The sequence below is a fragment of the Panicum virgatum genome, chromosome 8K, assembly GCF_016808335.1.
Source record: "Panicum virgatum strain AP13 chromosome 8K, P.virgatum_v5, whole genome shotgun sequence".
Taxonomy (NCBI): domain Eukaryota; kingdom Viridiplantae; phylum Streptophyta; class Magnoliopsida; order Poales; family Poaceae; genus Panicum; species Panicum virgatum.
Window position 1 is genome coordinate 46,076,101 of NC_053143.1, and position 23,093 is coordinate 46,099,193.

The 23,093-nt window shown below is 47.5% G+C and overlaps 4 protein-coding genes across 8 annotated transcripts; 1 reads left to right on the forward strand and 3 right to left on the reverse strand.

Annotated features, from left to right (window-relative positions):
- The first annotated feature begins 5,268 nt into the window (after positions 1-5,268).
- LOC120644874 (peptidyl-prolyl cis-trans isomerase CYP23-like) lies at positions 5,269-9,418 on the forward strand. 5 transcript variants are annotated; one of them, XM_039921611.1, is made up of 9 exons: positions 5,269-5,451; positions 6,436-6,549; positions 6,659-6,807; positions 7,098-7,170; positions 7,399-7,488; positions 7,923-7,962; positions 8,102-8,184; positions 8,276-8,313; positions 8,932-9,418. In XM_039921611.1, exons 1-8 carry the CDS (start codon positions 5,323-5,325, stop codon positions 8,294-8,296), a joined length of 699 nt encoding a protein of 232 aa, XP_039777545.1. In that variant the 5' UTR covers positions 5,269-5,322; the 3' UTR covers positions 8,297-8,313; positions 8,932-9,418. The 5 variants fall into 5 exon arrangements, with proteins under 5 accessions (XP_039777545.1, XP_039777543.1, XP_039777544.1 ...); XM_039921609.1 differs by having other exon boundaries at positions 9,077-9,418; XM_039921610.1 differs by having other exon boundaries at positions 9,095-9,418.
- Positions 9,419-10,672: 1,254 nt separating this feature from the next.
- LOC120646362 lies at positions 10,673-12,595 on the reverse strand. The gene is made up of 3 exons (XM_039922960.1): positions 12,153-12,595; positions 11,648-12,037; positions 10,673-10,915 (listed from the first exon to the last, which is right to left on the reverse strand). The coding sequence occupies exons 1-3, from the start codon at positions 12,174-12,176 to the stop codon at positions 10,862-10,864; spliced, it is 468 nt and encodes a 155-aa protein (XP_039778894.1). The 5' UTR covers positions 12,177-12,595; the 3' UTR covers positions 10,673-10,861.
- Positions 12,596-13,847: 1,252 nt separating this feature from the next.
- LOC120644875 (MEIOTIC F-BOX protein MOF-like) lies at positions 13,848-15,808 on the reverse strand. Its single transcript, XM_039921614.1, has 2 exons — positions 15,640-15,808; positions 13,848-15,316 (listed from the first exon to the last, which is right to left on the reverse strand). The coding sequence occupies exon 2, from the start codon at positions 15,305-15,307 to the stop codon at positions 14,414-14,416; it is 894 nt and encodes a 297-aa protein (XP_039777548.1). The 5' UTR covers positions 15,308-15,316; positions 15,640-15,808; the 3' UTR covers positions 13,848-14,413.
- A 1,316-nt stretch (positions 15,809-17,124) lies between these two features.
- Positions 17,125-19,393, reverse strand: LOC120644876 (MEIOTIC F-BOX protein MOF-like). The gene is made up of 4 exons (XM_039921615.1): positions 19,206-19,393; positions 17,866-18,932; positions 17,639-17,788; positions 17,125-17,560 (listed from the first exon to the last, which is right to left on the reverse strand). Exons 2-4 carry the CDS (start codon positions 18,922-18,924, stop codon positions 17,360-17,362), a joined length of 1,410 nt encoding a protein of 469 aa, XP_039777549.1. The 5' UTR covers positions 18,925-18,932; positions 19,206-19,393; the 3' UTR covers positions 17,125-17,359.
- Positions 19,394-23,093: the final 3,700 nt, after the last annotated feature.

The window sequence follows — 23,093 nt, forward strand, 5'->3', positions numbered from 1 at the left end:
TCTTCTAATGCCCCCTTGCTTTTCACCGGCTACTAGCTTTCCGAGACCGCCCCACTGCACCGGGGCACCATGGACGGATCGTGCAGGAGCAGAAGGCGCATCCGTTCAGTCTTCTGAACGGAGCAACACAGCCTGACCGATCGTCTGCTCGCGAAATCGCAACTGGAAACCTGCTAGTTGAGTTGGTTTCAGGATTGGATGTGTGCCTTCCTGACACTTGTGCTGCAGGGCAAAACAGAGAGCTGACTATCTGCTGCGCAACCATCCCCCTGAATCTGAGAGGGGAAAGTTACCCGGTGAAAAGAGGTTCAGCTGGAGATCGGTAACAGGGCCACTTGTCTGAATGCAGCCGTAATGTGGAAAAGCCAAAACTCAGAAGGTTGTCTGTCGACAAAGAACTTGGTGGGCTGGTGGCAGCCAAAACATTATTCCTCTCTCTAAATTACAAGGTTTCATATGCCGTCTGCCAAACACAATCTCTGCTCTCGTTCAACATGAAAAAGTGAGCAGCAACATGCTCTCATAGACCTGGGTCGGAAAGGGGCCGGACACTACTCATTTCTATCCAATCTGGACCGGAGGGAGACCCGAGCGCGGGCGGCGGCAGGAGATGCCCCGGCGGGCAAGCTGCCTCCCCATCCCCTTCCTTGGCGTCGTGACGGAGCTGCAGCGGCGACCGATGGGCGCGCCCGCGGCCTGCGGCGGCAGCGGCGGCGCCCCGCAGGAGCTGGGGTTGGACGGTATTTGAAAACCCTTCCACCCCTGGGGCCCTGCCGTCCGTTAGATCAAGCACGAGCGTCCCAGATCGGTCGTGGACCGCGGTCAACAGCACTGTCGTCCTCGTCAGGTGGGTGCGGGAGCGCGGCGCGGCGTCGCTTGGGCTCGTCGGCGAGCGCCCGACGGCCATCGAGGACCCCGGACCGGAGCTCTCGCGATCCGTTTTGGGCGAAAGCGTCTGCTGGCCTAAGGAGACGACGGCCCGGTGGCCGGGAAGCTGCTTGGACTTGGAGAGGTGCGTGCCGCCTACCGTGTCGCCGTCTTCGCCGCCGCCGCCCCCGGGTTGGCTCTCGCTCTCTCTTCTCCCTCACCATCGCCTCGCTTGCTCAGTTGCTTGGGCCACCGGCGGCCGCCACCGCCGTGTTCTGGCCAGGCGGTAAGAAAAGATCCCCATTCCCCACACCACTCAAGCCGCCGGCTCGAATCACGGCAATCCCAGCAGCAAGCAGGGCGAGCAGCGAGCTGTTTTCCTTTTCCTTTTTTTTTTACGAGGGAAGCCAGTAGAGCTGTGGAAGAAGAACGGAGCTGGCTCTGAAATGGGCCTCGTGGGGCCTTCAACGTGCCTGTGTTTTCGCCCAGCAATTCCTTTGGGCCTCCGATATCTTAATTTCAATTCCTATCTTCTCTTTTTTATTTTATTTGTTGAGGGAATTCCTGTCTTCTCAACAACGCTTGACTTTGCCTAAAAAAAAACGCGGCGCTGGAGGAGAACAGCTTCAACTTCCGGCCAGGAAGTTGTCACCAATTTAAATTCAAGGAAACGGTTCAAGTGGCTATAGAGGATACACCAAGACTGACACATTTTACTACGCATTTAGGCATTAGGCAATGTTGTGCTGATAGCTCGAGTTTTCTTTTAAGTTTTAACCGAAGTCAGTATGGAGATCCCTACCTATTCGCGCGCGCGCGTGTGTATATATATATATATATATATATAGTACAAGGATAGGAAGTCCATGATAAGGAAAGAAGGGAAATAAAATGCTACTTAGCCGAAGTTAATTTGATCTTCTCAATTGTACATAATTGCATACAACCCGCCAGATCAAAGTTGGATGTAGAACGAGCATCTCCAAGAGACTAGCCAAATTATGCTAGCCAAATTCCCATTTAGCTAGCCATCTAGCTTTCCAAACGGTGGGGAACCAACGTCTCTGTAAAATCTTACTCTTTGTATCCAACCAACTCTCCTCTCTTCACTCACTTACGTGTGGGCCCCATGGCTTCATCCATTCCCCTCCTCCCCCGTTCATGGCAGCAGCGACCAGCAGCCATCCCTGCCGCCTGTCCCCGCCGTCTACCGCCCGTCCCCGCCATATCCACTGCCCATCACCCATGCGCCGCCCCTGCCACCCTCCTCTAGATGGCGACATGGCGGCACGAAACGGCGCTCCGGTGAGGCCAGCGACGACGCAAATTGAGCTCCGGCTTCTCGGTGTGGACGCGGGTGCCTGTGCCTCCCCGTCTCCCCCTGCGCGGCGGCACGTGGCTCGGCGGCCTGGTGGGAAGATCAGGAGACCGCGCGACGGCGAGAGTGGCGCGATCGCCAGAAGAGGAACGGGTTGTGGGTGCGTGGGCACGGGAGCGACGACGCTTGGGAGGGAAGAGGAGCGCAGGAGCGACGGTGTTGCGCAGGAATTCGTCGCGCGATGCGGGAGGGGCGATTTGGCGAGGGGCGCCGGCTAGGCAAATATGTCGACCGCGGGGCCGGTTTGCCTAGCGATATGTCGAGCCCCCTTCGATGACTAGGCTGTTGGATCAGTGTTTTTCCTATTTTAGCTAGTCAAATACCTATACAGAGTCATTTACCTAATCTCTTGGAGTTGCCTCTGCCGCCACAGGGGCGTAATTGTAAGGAACACTGACCTGGGCCTGAATTGGCAACTAAAACTTAGTCCCGTCACATCAAATATTTGGACATTAATTAAGAGTATTAAATATAGGTTAATTACAAAATCAATTGCATAAATGAAGAAGTCTAATTGATGAGATGAATCTATTAAGCATAATTAACCCATCATTAGCATATGTTTGCCGCTGCCCAACATGGTCACATTATAGACTAGTTAAGCGTAATAGATTCGTCTCATGAACCAACCTCCATTTATGCAATTGGTTTTGCGATTAGCCTATATTTAATACTTCTTAATTGGTGTCTAAACATCCAATGTGACGTCCAAACAGGCACAATATAATCTTCCTTCCGATTTTAATGAATGTTCCTATCCTAACTTAGTGCTATAAAATGCAAATTTAGGATATGCATATAGATCCTATGCTATTCAAGGCTATCCAACCCCCACTAGCTTTTCCCGGGGGTAATTTTGGCACTTAATGAAGGAAAGTATTAATGCTAGAAGTTAGATTTTGATTAGTGTCTTTTTTGAAATGTATTTTGATTAGTATCGCTTGGGATAAAAAAGGAAAGCATTAATGAAGCACTCAATGGTTTGCATTATATAAGCCATGGATAAATATAGAAGCGACCGAACAACGTATCAAAACGGATCGGAGAACAAACAAAGCTCTCTCCCCCCTAATGGAGATTGTGATAAACAAGGATACCAAGGCTCTCTGCTTGGCCACCTTTCTTGTCATGGCTATGCTCTTCACATCTGGTCACGCGCAAGGTGATCTCTCTCTCTCTCTCTCTCTCTCTCTCTCTCTCTCTCTCTCTCTCTCTCTCTCTCTCTCTCTCTCTCTCTCAAGCACTGACTGACATCGTTTTGCCTATGATGATCGAGTTATTAGGCGGGTGCAGCCCTCTGGCCCCATGCGACGAGATCTTGTGCGCGGTGAGCTGCGACAGGCGAGGGTTCAAGAACCCCAAGCCCACCTGCGTTTTCCCTAGGATAGGCCATTCCGGTGACAAGTGCTGCTGTCAATGATAAAAAAACATGCATGTGTGGACACGGCGTGCGTCCATTCCCGTCCAAAAAACTGGTCTTTTATATATATCGACCCGCTCCGTAATAATAAAGATGTTCGTACTGCATTGCAATGTGCTTCGTGGATGGATGTTGAACGAGTGAGAGTGATCATAACATGGGAGATATGATGCAGGCTCGTTTTGATTATGATTGGCAATACTTTGGCATGTGTGTGGATTCTCATGACCAATAACAGTCAACGACTTCTTTAGGTTCAGAATTCAGATTTGGTAAAGACTGTTAATTAGTTCACTCCTAATAAGACTCCGCATTTTTTAAGTAAGATACCGATGTCTTCACATCTTTATATATAGGCACAGTATAATATATAATTAAAAAAAGTTCAATTTACTCCCCTCAATTATAGATAAAGTCTGGATAACCCCCTAAACTATAACTTGGTTCAGTTTATCCTATAAACTATACCATTTAGTTTATTATATATATTTTACCCCATAATACAATTTATCTTTTTTGTTTTTCCATACACAAGTTAAATTTTACTTTCAAATCTTGCATAGTAGTACTGGACATCACAATGCAAATTTAGAAAAAAAAAGTTTTATAATTTTCCCACATTAGTTTTCATATGATTTTCAACTCCAATGATTAATTTATTATTAAATATTCTAACCTATCAAAATAGTAATAAAAAATTATGATTTATTTTTTCCAACATGCATTATGGTGTGTACTATTATGCTATAAAATTTTAACTTAAAACTCCACCTATGCATGTAGAAATGAAAAAAGATAAATTATATTATGGGGGTAATTTGAACCAAATGGTATAATTTTTTTTTGGGGAGGGGGGGGGGGTAAAATGAACCACATGATAGTTTTGGAGGTTGTCTAGACTTTGTCTAAAGTTGAGTGGAGTAATTTAGAATTTTTTCTAATTTACTAAACTACATGTAAAATAATAAATATAAGAGCAAAGTGCACCCACCATGCATGAAGCTGCATCATTATTATACTTTGATCCAATAACTTGCAAATGTGGCACCCACTATACACTAACTTGTTCGACATGTGCATATACTCTCCATTGCATGCCAATGGTACGTATTCTGCGGATGGAGTTATGGAGTTTCAATTTCCATATAAAAGATATCCATATAGAGATGTTATGCTCAGTTCACGTACTCTTAATACTCCATCTCAGCAAGTCGAGTGGCACAAAATTTTGTAAATGCACTGCCTTGGACTAAAATATTGGTATGTTACATCTCAGCACCAAGATATATTATATTGCTATGTTTGCGACTTGTTGGACTAAAATAAAATAATGGCACATCATGGATGCACTTTTACTCTATATGCGAACATGCGAACCAATCTTTTTCTTTACAGGTGGCATCATTACATTATCTCAACCAAATGCGGCTACTATGTCTATTTGTTCTTTATGATCTTTTTCTTAATCTGACCAGAGTCATGCGACTATTCTTTAAAAGAAATATTCGTTCAAAGTTTTTCATAAAAAAATCTTTGCAGCCTGTTTCCAAAAATCTAGCCAAAAGGTAGGTAGTTTAGGAGGAGTTTAGGAAGACACTGGGGGGCACCAAAAACCAGAGGGAGCAAAAACCAAACCAAAAGGGTGGGAAAAAGAAAAATGGCGGTGACACTCGGCCACGCCGCCGCCGCTGTGGCGCTCCTCGCCGTCGCGGCCGTCTGCGCCGACGGCGCCTCCACGTTCTACTCCTCGGACCCCAACCTCGGATCCGCCCGCGTCGTCTTCCAGGTAACCCGCAACCTTCCATCCCCGGGCCTTCTGACAGAGCTCGTTTATTGCTTCGAGATTCGCCGGCGATGTCTGGCCCGGAATTCGCGCAAAAGGGACGATTTTTACTGGTTTCTTGGGGAGGAATCGGGCTCGAGGGACTTGAATTGTCCGTGTTCGTTGAGGGGCTGGGAATTCGAGGGTCAGGGAGGATCTGGGCGAGAATTGCCGGGAACGTTGTTCTTGCGGATGCAGATTCGTTCCCAGAATTGGCCCGGCGCGTAGAATGTGGCTGGGAACTGGGGTTGTGTCGGAGTTGAGAGTTGCGAGGAGAAGGGTTTGGGTGTTCTGATGATGCCTAGAACTGTGAGTTGTTGCAGATTTCATTTGTATAAATATTAATATTGGTAGTGGTTGCGTGGTGCTGAACTGGCTACTTCTGCATGAATTTCCCTAGAATGGTGTGGACCGACATGCTTCCAAGGAGTAGATTGATTGCAAGCTGTCCGTTTCTTCAAGCATATGATTTTCTCAGTTTCTTCTATTAGACAAGGACTGAAACGACCCATCTTCCAGAAAAGCTTCACCTCTACATGGCATGAAAGTAGCCGAATAGTATACTTAAAGCTGCGTATTAACACTTGTTTTATGTCATTTGTCCCCATAGATGATTCACCCATTAAAGTACATTTGTGGAATTTCTCATGATTTAAAGGTAGCTTCGACATGAGCGTCACTCTGCCACTACTACAAAAATGCCTACTAGTAGTGCACAATTGATTCAGTCACTAAAAGGGTGGAAGCTTTGGGGGACTAGATGTTTCAGAATTTAGTATGCTCTGATTTTGGAAACTGTCCACATTTTGTTTCATTTCATATTCTAGATACCAAATAAGGGATTGACGAATCAATGGTAATCATGTGTACTAACTACGTTTACCGTAACTATTGGTAATGTTTGCTCCTGTTCTGATCATCTCACTTCTGCTGCAATTGTACCTGCAGACAAATTATGGTGATATTGAGTTTGGCTTCTTTCCTCATGTTGCGCCTAAGACTGTTGAGCACATCTTCAAACTTGTGCGGCTTGGCTGCTACAACACAAATCATATCTTCAGGGTATTCGGCCCTTTAAATTGCCTGCTTCTTTACTTTATACAACGTAACCTTATTTATTTTTTCCACAAACTACTCATTTAACTATATAATGTTTTGTTGCCTTTTCCAGGTCGACAAGGGATTTGTGGCACAAGTTGCTGCTGTTGTGGGAGGTAGAACCGCCCCAATGAATGCGGTGCAGAAAAGAGAAGCAGAGAAAACAATTGTCGGTGAATTTAGTAGTGTCAAGCATGTGAGGGGAATACTATCCATGGGAAGGTGCATTCTGTATACCACTTGTACAGACTTCTAATGCTTTTCTGTCTGATGGTTCTGGCATAAAACAATGAGGATGTACCATCTTTCTGTGCAGTGGAAAAGTTCATCAGTGATTATCAAGCTGTTTATTAGGAAAAATATAAAGATCACCAAATATGGTTTTCTTACTTCGTCTATCTGTAGTTATGTACATGTCCAGAGGAATCAATGAAATCCCTAGAAAGCATTTAGAATTTGCATGTGAGCTAATAGTTGTCTAACTTATAAACCTTTCTTTTTCCTTAAACAAGGCACTCGGATCCAGATAGCGGCGGTTCATCCTTTTCTTTCCTTCTTGGCGATGCTCCACACCTTGATGGGCAGGTGTTTAACACTACTTCAAAGATTCATAATTGATATCAGCTACTCCCTCCATTTCAAATTATAGGTTGTTTTGGCATTTCTAGGTGCATAATTTTTGCTATGCACCTAGATATATACTATGTCTAGATACATAGCAAAAACTATGCACTTAGAAATGTCAAAATGACCTATAATTTGGAACGGAGGGAGTACTTCACTTATCCGAAATTGATACATAATGAATTTCAGTATGCTGTATTTGGGAGGGTCACTAAAGGTGATGATACATTGAGAAAGCTAGAGAGGCTTCCAACCCGCAGAGAAGGCATTTTTGTGATGGTATGTGTTGCCTTCAAGAGCTTTGTTTCATGTACAAGACCCTTGTATTACTTATTTAACTAATTTAGTGAATTTTCTTCTATGTTTTTTATGTCTATATTTTGATTATCTGCAATTTTTTATGAAAATATGTAGTTATATCATGTTATTTGTGTGTGATCGCATTTAAGTGTTTGATTGAATAGCATTTTCTGTTTTGCCTTGATACATGTTGCTTGTTAAGCTCGCTGAAAAAGCATTGAGAAATATTTGAATTCACCGACAATGTGTTGAACTTTTTCCATAGTATGCCTGACACTGTTTGACTGGATAATGTTTTCTGTTTTGCCTTGATACATGTTGCTTGTTAAGCTCACTGACAATGCATTGAGAAATATTTGAACTTTTTCCATAGTACGCCTGACAGATGAATGCTGTGCTTTTTCTTTTGTCAGCCAATCGAGCGAATCGACATCCTATCAACATACTATTATGGTAAGACTGAGCCCCCACCCCAAACACACACTCACTTTGCCCATGATATTTTGAAGGTTCTGTCTGTATGTAAAGCTACCAAACACATCATTATACATGACCTAGGATTTGAAATGGTGAAAGTCCTCAACTTGTGCAGATATTGATATAGAGAGCTGTGAAGCGGAAAAATCTATTCTTAGGAGGAGACTTTCTGAATCAGCATCAGAAGTTGAGCGATGGGTGAGAATCTTACAAATTTCAAAGACAAAATCTTCCTGTCCAGAGATATTCGAAGTTGTCAACTCATGTCATTTGCATTTTTCTTTTGCAGAGAAGAAAATGCTTTGCTTGATGCTGGAGTGAGGTCAGGTGAAGTACTTGCTTATTGATTTGAGTATTAGTATAACATTTACAAGGCAGCATCTTGCTATCTCGTTAAAAAGAAGTTGGAATGAAAAATGCTGTATGTATGATACTAAAATGCAGAAAAGGACTAGCATACTGACCTTATAGTATCCATATTGATCACCCAATGAAGTATCTTCGAATGGAACTTCACTTTAATTATTTCGAGTGAGACTTGGTGTGCGATAGTTAATTGGTCCAAGATGGCTTGGGATGTGTGACAGACTGCAGTTCTGTTTACCATTCTTGCAGTAATTATAATTCTGACCAGAACTCCTTGAAATATCTTATTAGTGATTGATGACTGCTTCCATTACTGAACCTAGAAGACTCAGTTGTCTTGTACTTGAGTACATCAAAGATGTACTATAGTATTTGTTAACTTATACCTTAAACACATGAGGATTATGAAAATGTATTTTCTTTCTTCAGTAACTCCGCCAATCTTCCTTTTGGAAGTTTTCTTCCCTAAGTAACAGTACTAACAATTTATTTCTAATATATCGTTTCCCAAATGTAACATCTAACAGGCAGTTTTTTTCTTTAATTTTTTCTTGGATATGGTGAACTTCTGAAGTGCAGTTGGCCAATACCTCAATTAGAAATTATCTCATCTGAATCAGACCAGAAATAGTTGCTGACAATTTCAAGCTTTAGCGGCAGCCTTCTCTGAAAATTTTGATACAAACTGCCTGCCCATGTAATTTCTGTCTTTGCTGTAACACAGGGCTCATCCCTTCTCCAGGGGCTGATGGCCGAGGCAGAATTCGGTCCGAATGGAAAGTAAATTCCCTGGATGTGCATGTTGTATTCCTTTATACTCAAAAAGTTTTACATGAGTCAATGACATAGCTGTAATGCTAAATATATAGAAACGTGGATAGGATATTCATGTGCATCTTATTGTTTGCTGCACTATGTATCATCATGTACAAGTTGTGACGAAGTTTCAGTTCATCTCTCTTGTTCTTTTTTTAGCTTGGTTTTGCTAATTAAACAATGTATGATACCGCAACCTAAACTGTACTTGTGAAACGTGCGTCTCAGAGAAGACGAAATGACTGTCCCCCAAACTGTGTGTACATGGCCCAAGAACAAGAACCACGCCGTAGAAATCAAAGTGCTTTGGTTTGGGTGGTCTGATGTTTGTTTGTTTTTTTTTCTTTGACAAATACACTACATAAAAAGCTGCAGTGGCTGGTGGTGAACTTGGAGGCTGTCTGTCTGAATAAACTGCAGTTTCTGCTGTCTGTTTTGGCACTGACAAGCTTATTAGTCGGACCGGTCTCATCTCAGCTTTCATAGCCGGCGTCCTCACTCGTCTGCACGCTGTGTAGTGCAGCAGCAGCTCACACACAAGCACACAGCACACTAGCACAATACTGCTGCTGCTGCTCTGCTACTGCTGGAGATTGATCGATGCAGTACACACTGCACGGCTTTGCCACGCATGCACTGCACGCGACCATGTCGAACCGGCGGAGTGGGAAGAGGAAGTCGCTGCCGTCGGCCGCCGCGGCGGAGCAGGCCGCGCTCACGACGGTGGCCGACGACGAGCTCGTGTCGAGGCTTCGGGCTCTCCGGCCTGACGAGACGTACGGTAGCCTACATCCGTGTGTTTTCTTTTAAAAATGTTATTACTCTATTTCAGAAAAAAAAATCTAAAATGGTCCAATTTTTTTTGAGATTTTGCGCGCTGGTCCCTGGCTTCGAGTTGTTTACTTGCAGGTACGCCCCTGGGCGCCTGTTTTCCCTCGCGCAGATGCCCCTGGAGTTTTCTTTCCAGGGCCTTGCGATTTCTACTGCTGAGAAGCTATGTTATTTTTCGTATTCGTCCTGACATGTATTGTGTCCTTGCACTTTCACCCCTGCAGATCTGTGAATTCTTGATCTGGCCCCTTGGTTCTTATCTTTCACACATATACCCCTGTCGTGGTATTATGTTTAGCACAGGCCCTCTTTTTCCTTTCAATGTCGTCAGGTCCCTATGCATTCAAAGATGGCATGTGAACAGGGGGGATCTGGGGGGGGGGGGCTAGGGGGGATTAAGCCCCCCCTACCTCCCCAAGATCCATAGATACCCCCCTAAGCCCTCCCTTCAATTTTGGCATGAAACAATGAAGAAGAAGAGAGGAGGAAGAAGAGAAGAGGAGAAAGAAGAAAATAGTAGATATGAGCCCCCTCTAAATATTAAGACTAGATTCGCCACTGCATGTGAACTTCTCGGTTGCGTCCTGTAGACCTTTACAGACGAGTGTTACGCCCTTGGGTCTTTTTTTTTCAACAAAACAACTCGTCACATTTACTACTACCAACAAAAACAGAACAAATTACACTTGGTCGATCATAAAAGTTCAGCAAAAAAACATGCATCTGCGGCACTAATAGTGTCCCTTTAAAACACATATTTACACACTTTTGGGACGGCTAATCCATTGGTGTTCTTCGTTTCTTCTACATTCAGCATTCCTTTTCTTTTCCTCGGTAGTGCAAGGCGGCGGGCACGTCGACCTCACCACAGTCCACCCACGCAACCAAACAGGTAGCCCTTGAACTTGCCCCCTCCCTGCTGGCACAAACGCACGATTAAAATCATATGAAATTAGGAGTATATTAGTAATTGATGAACAACCTGCTAGCGGGGAATAACTAATAAGCCGGTTCAAAATTAAGTATGCAGAGGAACCAGCTGAAAGATGAAACCTATGATACTAATGAGTAATCCTATCGGAAGGAAATGTCGTCAAGAGGAGAGTGGAAGATAAGTGGGGAGCACGTTGTTGCTACCATTATTTGCTAATCATCATTTGAAATTGGGGAATAAACAGCCAATGATAACTTGTAGACCAGATTGCTGAATGAATCATCATTTGCTAATTAATCTAGTAATCTATATTGTCTCTTGGATTGGAGTAAACGAAAACAAGACCATGCAGGCTTTGAGCATAGGGAGCATCAAGCCTAGAATGCTCCACCATTGTCTTCACCACAAAAAGTGTGTGAAGTGCTTATGTTTCCTAGCAATTAGCTCCACCCAAACAATACGTTTTCGAACCCTCCAAAAAAAGAATCGCCTTGGAATTAATTAATTAATTAATTAGTAGGTTGTGAATTGCAATCTCTCAATTAGTCAATTCTCATCAGATCTCTGAATCTCTCATCAGCAAACCAGATCGGCGCAGCAAATGTGCAGAGCTCCAACGTTTTCAGGTGCTTTGGCACGTATGATATCGAGCTGACGTGGCAGGTTGTTTTTTTTTAAGAAAAGAAATCGAGCTGACGTGTGTTGGAGCTGGACCTTGGGAGCGGCGCGGCCGGGCCGGATCGGCTCGCGGTCGTCGGATTGGTCGGTGGCGTCGCTGCGGAGGCGGCGGTGCCGGTGCTGCCGGTGCCGGCGGCGGCGCTCGCTGTCGTCGTCGTCGTCTCCCTCGCTGGCCGCCGAGGACCACTGGTGATGCCTCTCCTCGTCGCCGCCGCCGGGTGCGGCCTCGACGGCGGCGGCGTTGCCGACGAAGCTGGACCAGGAGAGCGCCTTGGTCCGCCGCTGCATCCGCGCGGCGCGGATCTTGGTGAAGTCCAGCGAGTAGTCCGGCGGCGCGCCGCCGCCGCCGCCACCGCCCTCCCAGCCCCCGAACGCCGGCACCGACGGCCTCGGCGGCCGCCTCCGCTGCTGCTGCTGCTGCCTCCGCTGCACGCACGCAACCATGCACATCCACAAAGCATGTTAATTAATTACCAGCCGCGACCCGTGCACTGAGCTGCGCGCAGGACCGGAGGCTGCACCAGCAGCCTTCCCTGCTTACCTCTGTTTCGCTCGCCATTGGCATGTGAGAGACGAAGGTCAGAGTCGAGCTGAGGGAGGAGGAGGAGGAGGAGGAGGAAGCTAGCAGCTTGTTCTTGTTGCGTGGATGTAGATTACAAGCCTGCGCGAATTGATTTATACCCGGGCGGCGGATTAGCGAGAGGCTTAGTAATCTTATCGAAGAGGACCTGATCGAGGGAGACTTGTTGATGAAGGCCACGTACGTCTCTCCGGCGCGGCTGGGCACAGCACAGCGCGGCGCGATGTGTACATGGCTGTCCCGGCGTTGGACATGGCCTGTTGCCAATTGCCAATCGACCAGAGGCTGGATGGCATTCTGCTGTCCCGACGATCGCGGCAGGATCTTCCGAATTGTGTGACAAGTTTATTCGGGTTCATCGTCACTGGAACGAGGAACCTACACCCATCACATACTGTATTAATTATACTTGTGCTATTGTGTGCAAATCTGCAGTTGTTTCATACAAGTATTTTTTCATATTATTATTATTATTATTATTATTATTATTATTATTATTATTATTATTATTATTATTATTATTATTATTATTATTATTTCGTGTTATGAACGAACCAACAGTTCTTCAGAGAATCAGAGTTCAGACAATGGGCGCTTCAGAGTTCAGCCGTCTTCCATATACACGCATCAGAATTTGTCAGGACATCGGGCCCTGTTTGGTTCCACCTATCGTAAAAAAAAGAATCTTGCATGCATGGAGTACTAAACGAAGTTTATTTACAAATTTTTTTCACGGCGAATCTAATGACGGTAATTAATCAATAATTGGCTACAGTAATGCTACAGTAACTGACCTCTAATCGTGCGGTCAAAGACCTCATTAGATTCGTCTCGCGAAGTAGAGTAAGATTGTGAAATTAGTTTTATAAATTACTTTTATTTAATACCCCTAATTATTAATCAAAGTTTGTGATACTTCCTATCGCAAACAAATCAAACAGAGATGTAATGGCTCTGCAGGCCAGGCTGCACGCCACACCAGCTGCCAAACCAAACTTGCAGCTGCCAGTAGGGCCAGAATTTCCTTTTTAGTTATTAGTCAGCGCGAAACCACTGCGTATGATCCTCTACTTACTATATGTATTCCATTCCATAAAATGTGTCCAAGTAACACGAATAATCGCATTTCAAGCAGTACTTCTGAAGGCAGCATGAGCATGCCCACGGACTTCTGGTTCTGACCATTTCCTGTCATAACCAGTGTGTATTTTTTGGGAGTTACAATTCCTAGTGACCACTGACCACTGTACCCTGTAACAAAGGGAGTGCTACCGAAAGAAGGATCTACGTCTACCCTGAATCTAGCCCATCATTCAATCATTCACTCTTTCCAATGCAGTTAAGCAACAAGTTTTTGATCATGCCCTTTCCAGAATTGCAAGCATATAGCTCAAGCTTCGATTCAACTGTTTAAACCACAGTTTGGTAAATAAAGAGCAGTGCACCAGAGCCAAGGTTTAAAATACCCAAACCGTACCCCAGTTTTCCTTGGCATGTAAACACACTTTCTTGTACAAAATAACTGCTACCTTGTTCCTACAGCCAAAGGAAACTGAACATGGAATGGAATGACCTCTTAAGAATCACACCCAGAATAGTGAAGAAATAAATGTTGACATATAATCCAAAATGTGTTCAAGTAATGCACCCAGGAAATATTTAGCAATTTTAGTCAGCATCTAGCTCACCTACTTTAAAGTCTACTATAAAAACTCAGACAAATATGCAAATTCCAGGTCCACACCAAAGCTTCTAGTAAAATATAAGTTCATAGGATATTTTCTTGAGCAGTCATAACCTTCAGCACGACTGCTCAAGAAAACTATTGCTTCCACTTTATATACATCTGAAGGCAACGTAGAACATGCCACAAATTTTAGATGAACCAGAAGGTTGCAAGCCACATAAAAGCCCTAGACCAACAGTAGAACTAATCGACTTTGGTGAGTTGTATGCAGTTCTTCGGCAGCTTCACTGAAATGCGCAGAAAAACCCTGACCAGTTGGCAGACATCATCTCATCATATATAATTCCAATAAGCTTGAAGTTCTCGCACTTGACATCCAGGACACAGAAGATACACTACAAAGACAGAAGGCATAGCATTGTCCCAAAACCTGACATCTCTGAACTTGTCGCATTAGATACACTGCAAAGAAGCTTTAATTGATTGCATCGAAGTTCACTTACGAATACACTGTCTCCATGACCTCGTAGGTGAATCAAAAACTTGGTAAAGATGGCTTCTGATTTACTGAAATACGTCTGGCAAAGCGAAGAGACACATCCAGGCTCAGGTGAGCAATCGCAGGGGCCACGATAACCAGCACACACTCATCAGTATTCGAGCCACCAGAGATTACTAAGCTCTTCAGTGTGGGCGATGTAATCTCAGAAAGATGGCGCCATCTGCAGCTTTTCAGAACCAAGTTCTTCAGTGAGCGGGAGGTGATTGAACGAATCCCACATGTGCAATCCTCCAGCTCGAGATCCTCCAAAGAGTGGCACACTGAACTGACATGCTTTGCGAAATGACCTTCCAGAGCCACATTGCAGAGATACAGCCTCTTGAGGGGCCAAGAACTGGAGCTCAGTCCCTCACGCTGACGGGGAGGATCTGGGGTGCAGTACTTCATCGCGCGACGGAGCCACCCGCCTGCTTGTCTGTCCGCAAAGCTAGGCGCCCTGGTCCTACAAACACGCAGCCTCAAGGAATCCAACTGAGCGACGTTGAAGCGGTGCATCAGGTTCTCGGCGAAGTCCTCAAAACCCTCCCACTCCCTTTCTCTGTTGTCGCCGCCGTCGTTGCTGTCGTCGTTGTCGTCCTCGGAGTCCTCATAGCTTTCAATGTCGGAGTCGGAGTACTCGTGGACGGGGGCAGGGTGGTTGCTGGGAGCACTCGCCGCCGGGGTCCTGAACTCGTCGCTGTCGAGGTCGAGGCACGGCACCGAGCGCCAGAGGTGCCTCCAGCGCGCGGACAACACGCACGTCTGCACCACCTGCCGGGCCTTCAGGAAGGACATGACGGCGTGGAGGAGGCTGTCCGGCAGCGCGCTGAGCCGGTCCGCGTCGCCGCCCGGGGTCCCACGCTCCGCCGCGGCCTCCTCAAGCTCCATGGCGGTCTCCTGCGCGAACCAGCTGCTCCGTTACAAGACCAAACAACGCAGGGCCATTTTTTTTCACAAAAAAATAAAATCCCCAATTCCATCTACGCAGGAACACCACGAAATCCCGGTTCGATTACTGGATGGGTCGCGCCGTCGCGCTGCTAGATCGGGAGCCGGCGCGGGAATTCAAGATACGGCGAAGCGTCTGCCGAATCAGAACCTTGATCTCATCGGAAGATTGGAATCGAGTAGGTAGGGATCGCGACGGGGCCGAAAGCAAACAAGTCGCGGGTACAGGAAGCGGGGGCGAGAGATGGGAGGTCGGGGAAGGGGGAGCTCACCGAGCGCCGCAGCCTGAGCCTGCCGTGCGGGGAGGAGGCGGATCCGGCCGGAGGAGGCGCGGGCGTGGGGTTGGCGGCGCCGGCGCGAGAGGGGAAGGTGAGTTGCCTAAACCCTCGACGGCGAGAGAAGAAGAGGGGGAGGATAGCGGCGAGCAGCTCCGGGCCGGCCCATTAGAGGCCCAGTTGCCGCGGCAGAGTTTTTTTTTAGGGCAGAGTTTTTTATGTTTTACTCCCTCCATCCAACTATCCAAGCAGAGTTTTTTTTAGGGCAGAGTTTTTTTTATGTTTTACTCCCTCCACCCAACTATCCAAGACTCATTAGTAAATCTGAAAAATTCAAGTATGCAAGGCCTGTTCCTATTTTTCTCAAAGTCATGGCACGCGACGCTTCGTGGACCGTCGCGGAGTAACTCCATCCACGGATCTATTGTGGCACCATGATTTTTTTTTACTAACCTATCACACGTCCACCCATATGTAGTGGATTCCAGTGGCCTAATGCCATAATTAAGAGGCTAAACTGTACTCCCTCCGTCCCAAAATACAAGTCATTCTGGGATCCAAAATTTGTCCCAAAAAACAAGTCACTTTACCCTATTTAGAAAATGCATGTGCATGTAAGAATCAATTACTACCAAATATGGATAACAAATAGGGGTAAACATGGTCATTTTACCGGAGAATTGCTTTGCTTAAAAAAAAAGAATTTCTAACCATCTCTAAAGTAAACACCACGTTCGAAATTTGTAAACATAAATGACTATGAAAGATTGAACCTGGTAAAATTTTAACTAATACATTTAGTAAAATTATATATATGCTTAGGGTATAATTCCTTGGTTCGAAAATGTATGGTGTTTTTGGTTTTGTTCCTAGTCAAACCTCTTCAAGCTTAACGAATTTTTGGTGCATTTAATGAAGCTAATTTGGTGCAGTATATATGTTGCTAAACTTGATCAGACTTGAAGAGATTTGACTTAAGATAAAACCGAAACACCTAAAAAATGAAAGATGTTTATATAAGATTTGAACTCTCCAAGTTAAGTTGAGACTTGAGAGCACGTGCATGTCAAAAGGAAGGGCTCAACACATTTTGCAAGCTGACGAGGAAAGCGCTAATGAACTCCTGATTCTTAGCAGAGCATCTCCCTCACATTTTTTTTTCTACTTCGCATTGTACACGATGATACAAGAAAAGACGCTGAAATCTCTGCCAAGTGACCCATCCGAACAAGTTTAAGGACCGGGCATGTATTTTACTCATTTTCTTTTGAACATCTTCAGATATGCCACTGATGCACAAGACGATATGTACAGTAGCATGGACTCCCTGTGCAGTATATGTGGGCGTTTAGCATTTTAGATTATATACGTCCGAAAAAAGGATCCAGGGGAAACACCAGAGAAAAACTTGCGATTTCTGGATCTATTTTCAAATTCTTTTTACACTTGCAGTGTTTTCTAATTGGAGACATTTCCGATATGGGGGAAAAAAGGAACACAGATAGCAAACATGTCCAGAGGCAAGCATTATCCTTAAAGCAAAGAAACAGAGTAAAAACCAATAGCATACGTAGTCACTAGAGCAAAGGCCTGCATCACCTAGAAATGAGTCAAAAGTATATGGCTGCGATTTGAGGAATCTGAAGGGAGCCTATAAGATGGCTGCATAATCCACATGAACCACAAAGAATGCCTGGAGCCCTGGACCAACAATAACCTAATTAACTTTGGTGAATTTAATGTTCTTCTCCGACAGATTCCCTGAAGCGTGCAGCAGAACGTTGACGAGTTTGCGGGCATCACCATGGGAACATATGATTTCAACCTTGAGGTTCGCACACATGAAATCCAGGCCACGGAACTCAGAAGATGAGGTCTCGTTGGGCTCTCCTTTCTTTTTCTTAGGGTAAGTCGGGAACTGTGGGTAGCATAAAAGATGTAAGACGGTGAACAATGTTGGTTACATAATAAGTTAAAAAACCAAACTACAGTATACCTTGCAGTTCCGCAGAGTGAGCTTCTCTAGATTAGGTGAACTCTGCAGAAAGAATCCTAATGTGCGGAAGTCGTTACGGAGATCACACTCGTCCAGCAATAAGTTCCTCAGGTTCATGAATTCTTGGAATGTTGGTTTCTCACCACGCACCTAGAGTACATTAGATGGCACCAGAACGTGATTGGAGTGAATAAAATGGAACACTAGCAGAGACAAAGAGGGCATACCGTCTCACTAACACCAGACAACTCTAAACTTGTCACGTTAGAGATACCACAAAGAAGCTTGAATTGATCGCCATCAAGTTTACTACTTTCGGGTGCACTATATGTATGACTTTGCAGATGAATTGAAGCCTTGACAAGGGATGGCATCTGATTTGTTGAAATATCAACACTGAAGTGGTCAACACTGACATCCAGGTGCAGAGAAGCGAGAGCAGGGGTCAAGATAACCAGCACAACGTCAGAAATGTTCTGGCCACCATCAATAACCAATGTCTTCAGTGTGGGCAATGCAATGTCAGAAAGCTTGCGCCATATGCAATTTTTCAGAACCAGGGTCTTCAGCGAGTCGGAGGTGACTGACCGGATATGACAATTGCAATCGTGCAGCTCCAAATCCTCCAAATTGCGGCACACTGAACTAACATGCTTCATGAAACGATCTTCCAAAAGCACATGGCAGAGATGCAGCCTTTTGAGGAGCCACGGACTGGGGCTCAATCCCTTGCGCGGACTGGAAGGATCCGGGCTGCAGTATTTCATCGCGCGGCGGAGCCATCCTCCTGCTTGTATATGATAAAACTGAGGTGCCGGTGCCCGGTGACTGCCAATCTGCAGCCTGAAGGAATCCAGCTGTGCAATGTTACAACGACTCATCAGGTTCGCCGTGAAATCCTCGAATCTCTCATAACCCTTGTCGTTGCTGTCGTCGTCGTCATCCGAGGAGGAGTCAAAGCCAAGGTCGTAGACAGAGCTGCCGTCGCTCTCCGAGCTAGAGCTGCTGTTGTCAGAGCTCGAGCCGTGGTTGCTGTACTTAGGGATGCCGCCGCCCGAGCCAGGCGCCCTCCTGTTGGCCCTGAACTCGTCGATGTCGACGTCGAGGCACGGCACCGTGCGCCAGAGGTTCCTCCAGCGCCTGGACAGCACGCACGTCTGCACCACCTGCCGGGCCTTGAGGGAGGACATGATGACGTGGAGGAGGCAGTCCGGCAGGGCGCTCAGCCGGTCAGGGCGGCGGCGGCGCGGGCGGGCCGTCTTCCTCGTGGCATCCGCAGGCTCCATGGATCGCCCTGCTCGCAGCAGTTCATCTGTATGTAAGAACACGCCACCAAAAAGAAAAGCACAAAAAAAAAATCCCCAGTTCCATCTACGCAAGGACAGCACGGAATCCGGGTTAACTACAACACGGGGCGAGCTGCTAGGTTGGGAGGCGGCGCAGGATCGGCGCGGCGCGGCTGGATTGTACCCATGATCCCCATCCAGAGATCGAGATCGCGCGAAGGGTTTCGCGAGAGGGCCCGAAGCGAAACGGTCCTAGAGGTACGGGAAGGGGGTCCGCTTACCGAACGCCGCGGGTTCGGCCGGCTGCGCGAGGGAGGAGAGGCTCCAGCGGGGGGGAGACGCCGGCGCGTGGTGGAGGCGCCTAAACCCTCGTCTCCGTCGACGGCGATGAGACGGGGCGGGGATTTGGGGGCGAAGAAGACGCGGGCACAGCGCCGAGCAGGAGAACTGTTCGGGCCGGGCCGGCCCATTAGAGGCCTAATTCTATATTTTTCGCTACAGGATTTCACGGCCTTTGGCTTTTTTAAGTGCGGGATTTCTAAAATCTAAGTGCTCGGATTTTCGCTAGAGGATTTGTTTGCTCCAAACTGTAATTTATTTGATTTTTGTACGTCGAATTTTACCACTCGCTTTATTCAAAAGATGTGCAAATATAGTTAAATTTAAATTATTTTTGGAGAACTTTTATTAATATAAAGCAAGACACAACAAAAGAGGTGATATATATTTTGCACAAATTTTTAAATAAAATGAGTGATCAAATTTATGGTAAAAAATCGTACGGATTATAATTTAAACTGGAGAGAGTATCAATCATTTTTTTTTGCGCCCGGGATATTTCAAGCAATTGTTTTGTCAGGATACTTCTTTTTTTGTTTGGTCAGGATGCTTCTTGTTGATGTGCGCTGTTCATCCCTTATTAACTTTGTTTTACTTTTGTTTTCCGGCCAAGTTCGTCCCCGTGTTCCTCCAAAAAGCTTAGAGCAGCACCTATAGGTCACTTTCTCACTCCCTCTTTTGATGACCTCACTCTTTCTTTTTCTTAGCCAACAGACAAAGGAATCTCCAAAAACATAGACATTGTCATCAAATATATATAAATGTACTATTGATCAGCTTGTGAGTCACCGTTATATAAAACAATTGAGCATTGATAAGTGGAAATTGGATAAATATATTATACAAACACTACAAGTGTGGCTAGGTAGCATATATGGATGCATCAGTGAGTTGAAAAACTGGGATGTAAGGATCAGCGGCGGATCTAGGATAATTCTTTGGGGAGGAGGGGGGGCTTTTTTCCCTCTAGACTACTTCAATATCATGTCGCAATGCATCTATGGCAAAAAAAAATATAGGAGAGGCTTAGGGGGCTCTATGGATCCAACAACGGTACGAGGGGCTAGAGCTACTTCAGATCTACTGCTGGATCCGCCCTGGTAATGATGTATGGGGCTCTAGCGTTATGCGCTTCCGGCGTGGCCGGAGGCAGGCCCGTTTTTAGGGTCTTGCGGCTTGTGCGACCGCATAGGCCCCCAAATTTCAGGGGCCCCTAAAATATAATGAGTATACTAGTTATAGTTATATAGTAGATTTTATTTTAGTTGTCTTTCATCCCAATACGAAGCAAATTGTGGGTCTGTGGCCCAAATATGACACAGAAGAGAAAACGTGCCACTCCATCATTGTCTTTCGATCCAATCTGCAAACCGCAGCGTGATCGTTTTCAATTCCGCCGTCACCGCTCGCTAGACACGATGCGAGTTGTGAGATCTGCAGTTCCAGCTTCTGGACTTTGCTAGACACTCGCACGCCATAGCGACCGAGCGGCGATCGACTGCCCCGCTCGCATGGCCTAGCGCTAGGCCACTAGAGCTTCAGTTCATAGTTTCGTATAGAGCCTCCGGATTTGTCGGTACGGCCTAGCCGGAGGGAAGCCCTAGCCGATCAGGGGGTTGTTTGAAATTATTTAGGGGTGTTTTTATGAAGGGGCTTTGGCGTTCATGCCCTCATTTTGATGTCTAATGGTGATTTTACCTCTATTTTTTTTAACTTTGTGAATTTGCCCTTACGATTTCAAAATGAAGCAAAGATTTACCCCTATTCCGTGTACCTCTCCTAACGGTGTCAACTTTCATTCAAAAAGATCATCATGTCCATCTGCCCATATGATTTTGTCTCTATTTTTTGTTGTGGGACATAACTGCTAAACAGCGCACGGCTTGTCTTGGTTGAGTCTCTGGCTGTATGCAGGGCGCCATGCATGTACTGCGTTTGCCGCTATTGCCGCACCCATGGTCGCGCACGCCGCGGACGCCGGCCGCTGTTGCCGCGCCCGTCCCTGTCGCGCGGCGTCCGCCGTCCGCCGGCCACTGCCGCTACGCCCACCCCCGTCCGGCTCGCTCGTGCTGCGTCCGCCGGCTGCTATTGCCGCGCCCTCGCCCGCCCCCGTCCGGCTCGCGCGCGCCGCGTCCCCCATCGCTGCTGCCGTGGCCGTCCCTCTCGCGCACGCCGCGTACCTCGGCCGCAGATGCATCGCCCGTCCCACTGGCCCGCGCCGCGTCCTCCGGCCGCTGCTGCCGCGGCCGTCCCTCTCGCGCGCGCGCCGTACGCCGGCCATTGCTGCAGCGCCTGTCCCGCTCGCGCGCCACTTCCGCCAAAAATAGCACTTCCGCCGGCCGCTGCTGCCGCGTACGGTGAGGACGACGCCAGCGCGAGCTGGGACGGGGGCCGGCGGAGGCAGTGAGGATGCAAGCCGGGACGGGGCGGGTGGAAGCGGATCCGGCCGCACGGGAGGGGAAGCCAGCGGGCGGAGGCGGCGCCAGCGCACGTGTCGAGGCGGCGCTGGCCGCCGGCCCTTCCTTCCACTCGAGCGGGCGGAGGCGGATCTGGTCGCACGGGAGGGGAAACCGGTCTGCCGCTGGCCGGGGGTGCGCCGTACCTGCGCCAGAGGGGATGCGCCGCGACTACGCCGGAACCGGGCCGCGCCCGCGCACGAGGCCAAGCCACGCCGACGCTCGGGCTGGGGCCGAGGCCGGTTCGTCGCCTCGACCCGCGCCGGGGCCGGACCGCCGCCGCGACGCGCGCCGACGCCGGGGCCAGACCGCGGCGTCGACCTGCGCCGCCGGGCGCGCCGACTCTGGAGCCCGACCGCCTTGACCCGCGCGGCCGCGCCGCCTTGCAGAAAGAGATGAGAGAGACGAGGGTGGGAAGAAAGAGATAAGAGAGACACGAGGGAGGTGCTGCCGGGTGGGATGAAAGGATAAGGGGCAATCTAGTCTTTTCCCCCTATTTTGCAAGGCTTTCTTATTTATTTTTAGCTGTATATTTTGACTGCATGTGACGGAGCTACAACCAGGGGCAAACGGAGCCTTCATTTTGAAAACACAGTGGCAAATTCACAAAGTTTTAAAAGTAGGGGTAAAAATGCAATTGGAGCTGCTAGCAGGGGCAAGAACACCAATCTCCCTTTTATGAAAACATTTCGGTCGCAATAATGCAGTCCGGCTCGCCGGAGTGCGCCGCCTCTCCTGCTGCCGGTCCTGCAAGCGGCGCGTGGGCACAGCTCCAGCGCGCGGCCTTTGGCTGGCAGGAATTGTCGCCGCAGCTCCGCTCCAGCCGGCAGCCCGGCGCGCACGCGCAGCTCGCCGGGGGCGCCACCGCCGCCCTCCACGCCGTTCGTCGCTTCCCCCTGCCCGTTCTTCCCCGGAGACTCCTGACGCAATCTCGCCGTGGATACCTACCATGCACCGCGACGGTGAGCGCGCGCTGCCAGCTCGCGCATCGATCGCTTTCTGAACCGGCCGGATCTGAAGCTCCGCTGCAGTTGTGCAGCCATGGCCGGCCATCCAACCCAACGGCTGAGACAACGGGATTATCTCCCCGTGCGCTTGCGGCGGACACGTGTGCGGCTGTCACTGGCCGGGAAGCCCCCGCACGATTCCGCCCAGGGCCACACGCCACAGGGCCCACCGCGGCGTCGTCGTCTTCTTCTGCATCAACCCAGGCCACAGGAATTTTTCAGAGAGCTGTGCCAAAACGAAGTATATTCCGAGCAATTGTAATTTGTAAATGCAAAAGGTTTTCTTCAAAAATATTTTCTTTTCATAGCACTTGCTATTCCCACCATATAGATCTCTTATATATATTCTCTTATAGTTAACCGAATT

Excerpts from the sequence above, each read along its gene's own strand:
- LOC120646362 (XM_039922960.1), bottom strand. The coding sequence starts at position 12,176 with ATGCCAATGGCGAGCGAAACAGAG. Across the intron at positions 12,038-12,152 it reads CAATGGCGAGCGAAACAGAG|CGGAGGCAGCAGCAGCAGCA; the intron begins GTAAGCAGGGAA and ends GCGTGCGTGCAG. Across the intron at positions 10,916-11,647 it reads CCGGCCGCGCCGCTCCCAAG|GGAGGGGGCAAGTTCAAGGG; the intron begins GTCCAGCTCCAA and ends TTGTGCCAGCAG.
- LOC120644875 (XM_039921614.1), bottom strand. The coding sequence starts at position 15,307 with ATGGAGCTTGAGGAGGCCGCGGCGGAGCGTGGGACCCCGGGCGGCGAC.
- LOC120644876 (XM_039921615.1), bottom strand. The coding sequence starts at position 18,924 with ATGGAGCCTGCGGATGCCACGAGGAAGACGGCCCGCCCGCGCCGCCGC. Across the intron at positions 17,789-17,865 it reads TGTCTGGTGTTAGTGAGACG|GTGCGTGGTGAGAAACCAAC; the intron begins GTATGCCCTCTT and ends AATGTACTCTAG. Across the intron at positions 17,561-17,638 it reads TCACTCTGCGGAACTGCAAG|TTCCCGACTTACCCTAAGAA; the intron begins GTATACTGTAGT and ends TGCTACCCACAG.
- LOC120644874 (XM_039921611.1), top strand. The coding sequence starts at position 5,323 with ATGGCGGTGACACTCGGCCACGCCGCCGCCGCTGTGGCGCTCCTCGCC. Across the intron at positions 7,171-7,398 it reads CTCCACACCTTGATGGGCAG|TATGCTGTATTTGGGAGGGT; the intron begins GTGTTTAACACT and ends AATGAATTTCAG. Across the intron at positions 7,963-8,101 it reads CCTATCAACATACTATTATG|ATATTGATATAGAGAGCTGT; the intron begins GTAAGACTGAGC and ends CAACTTGTGCAG.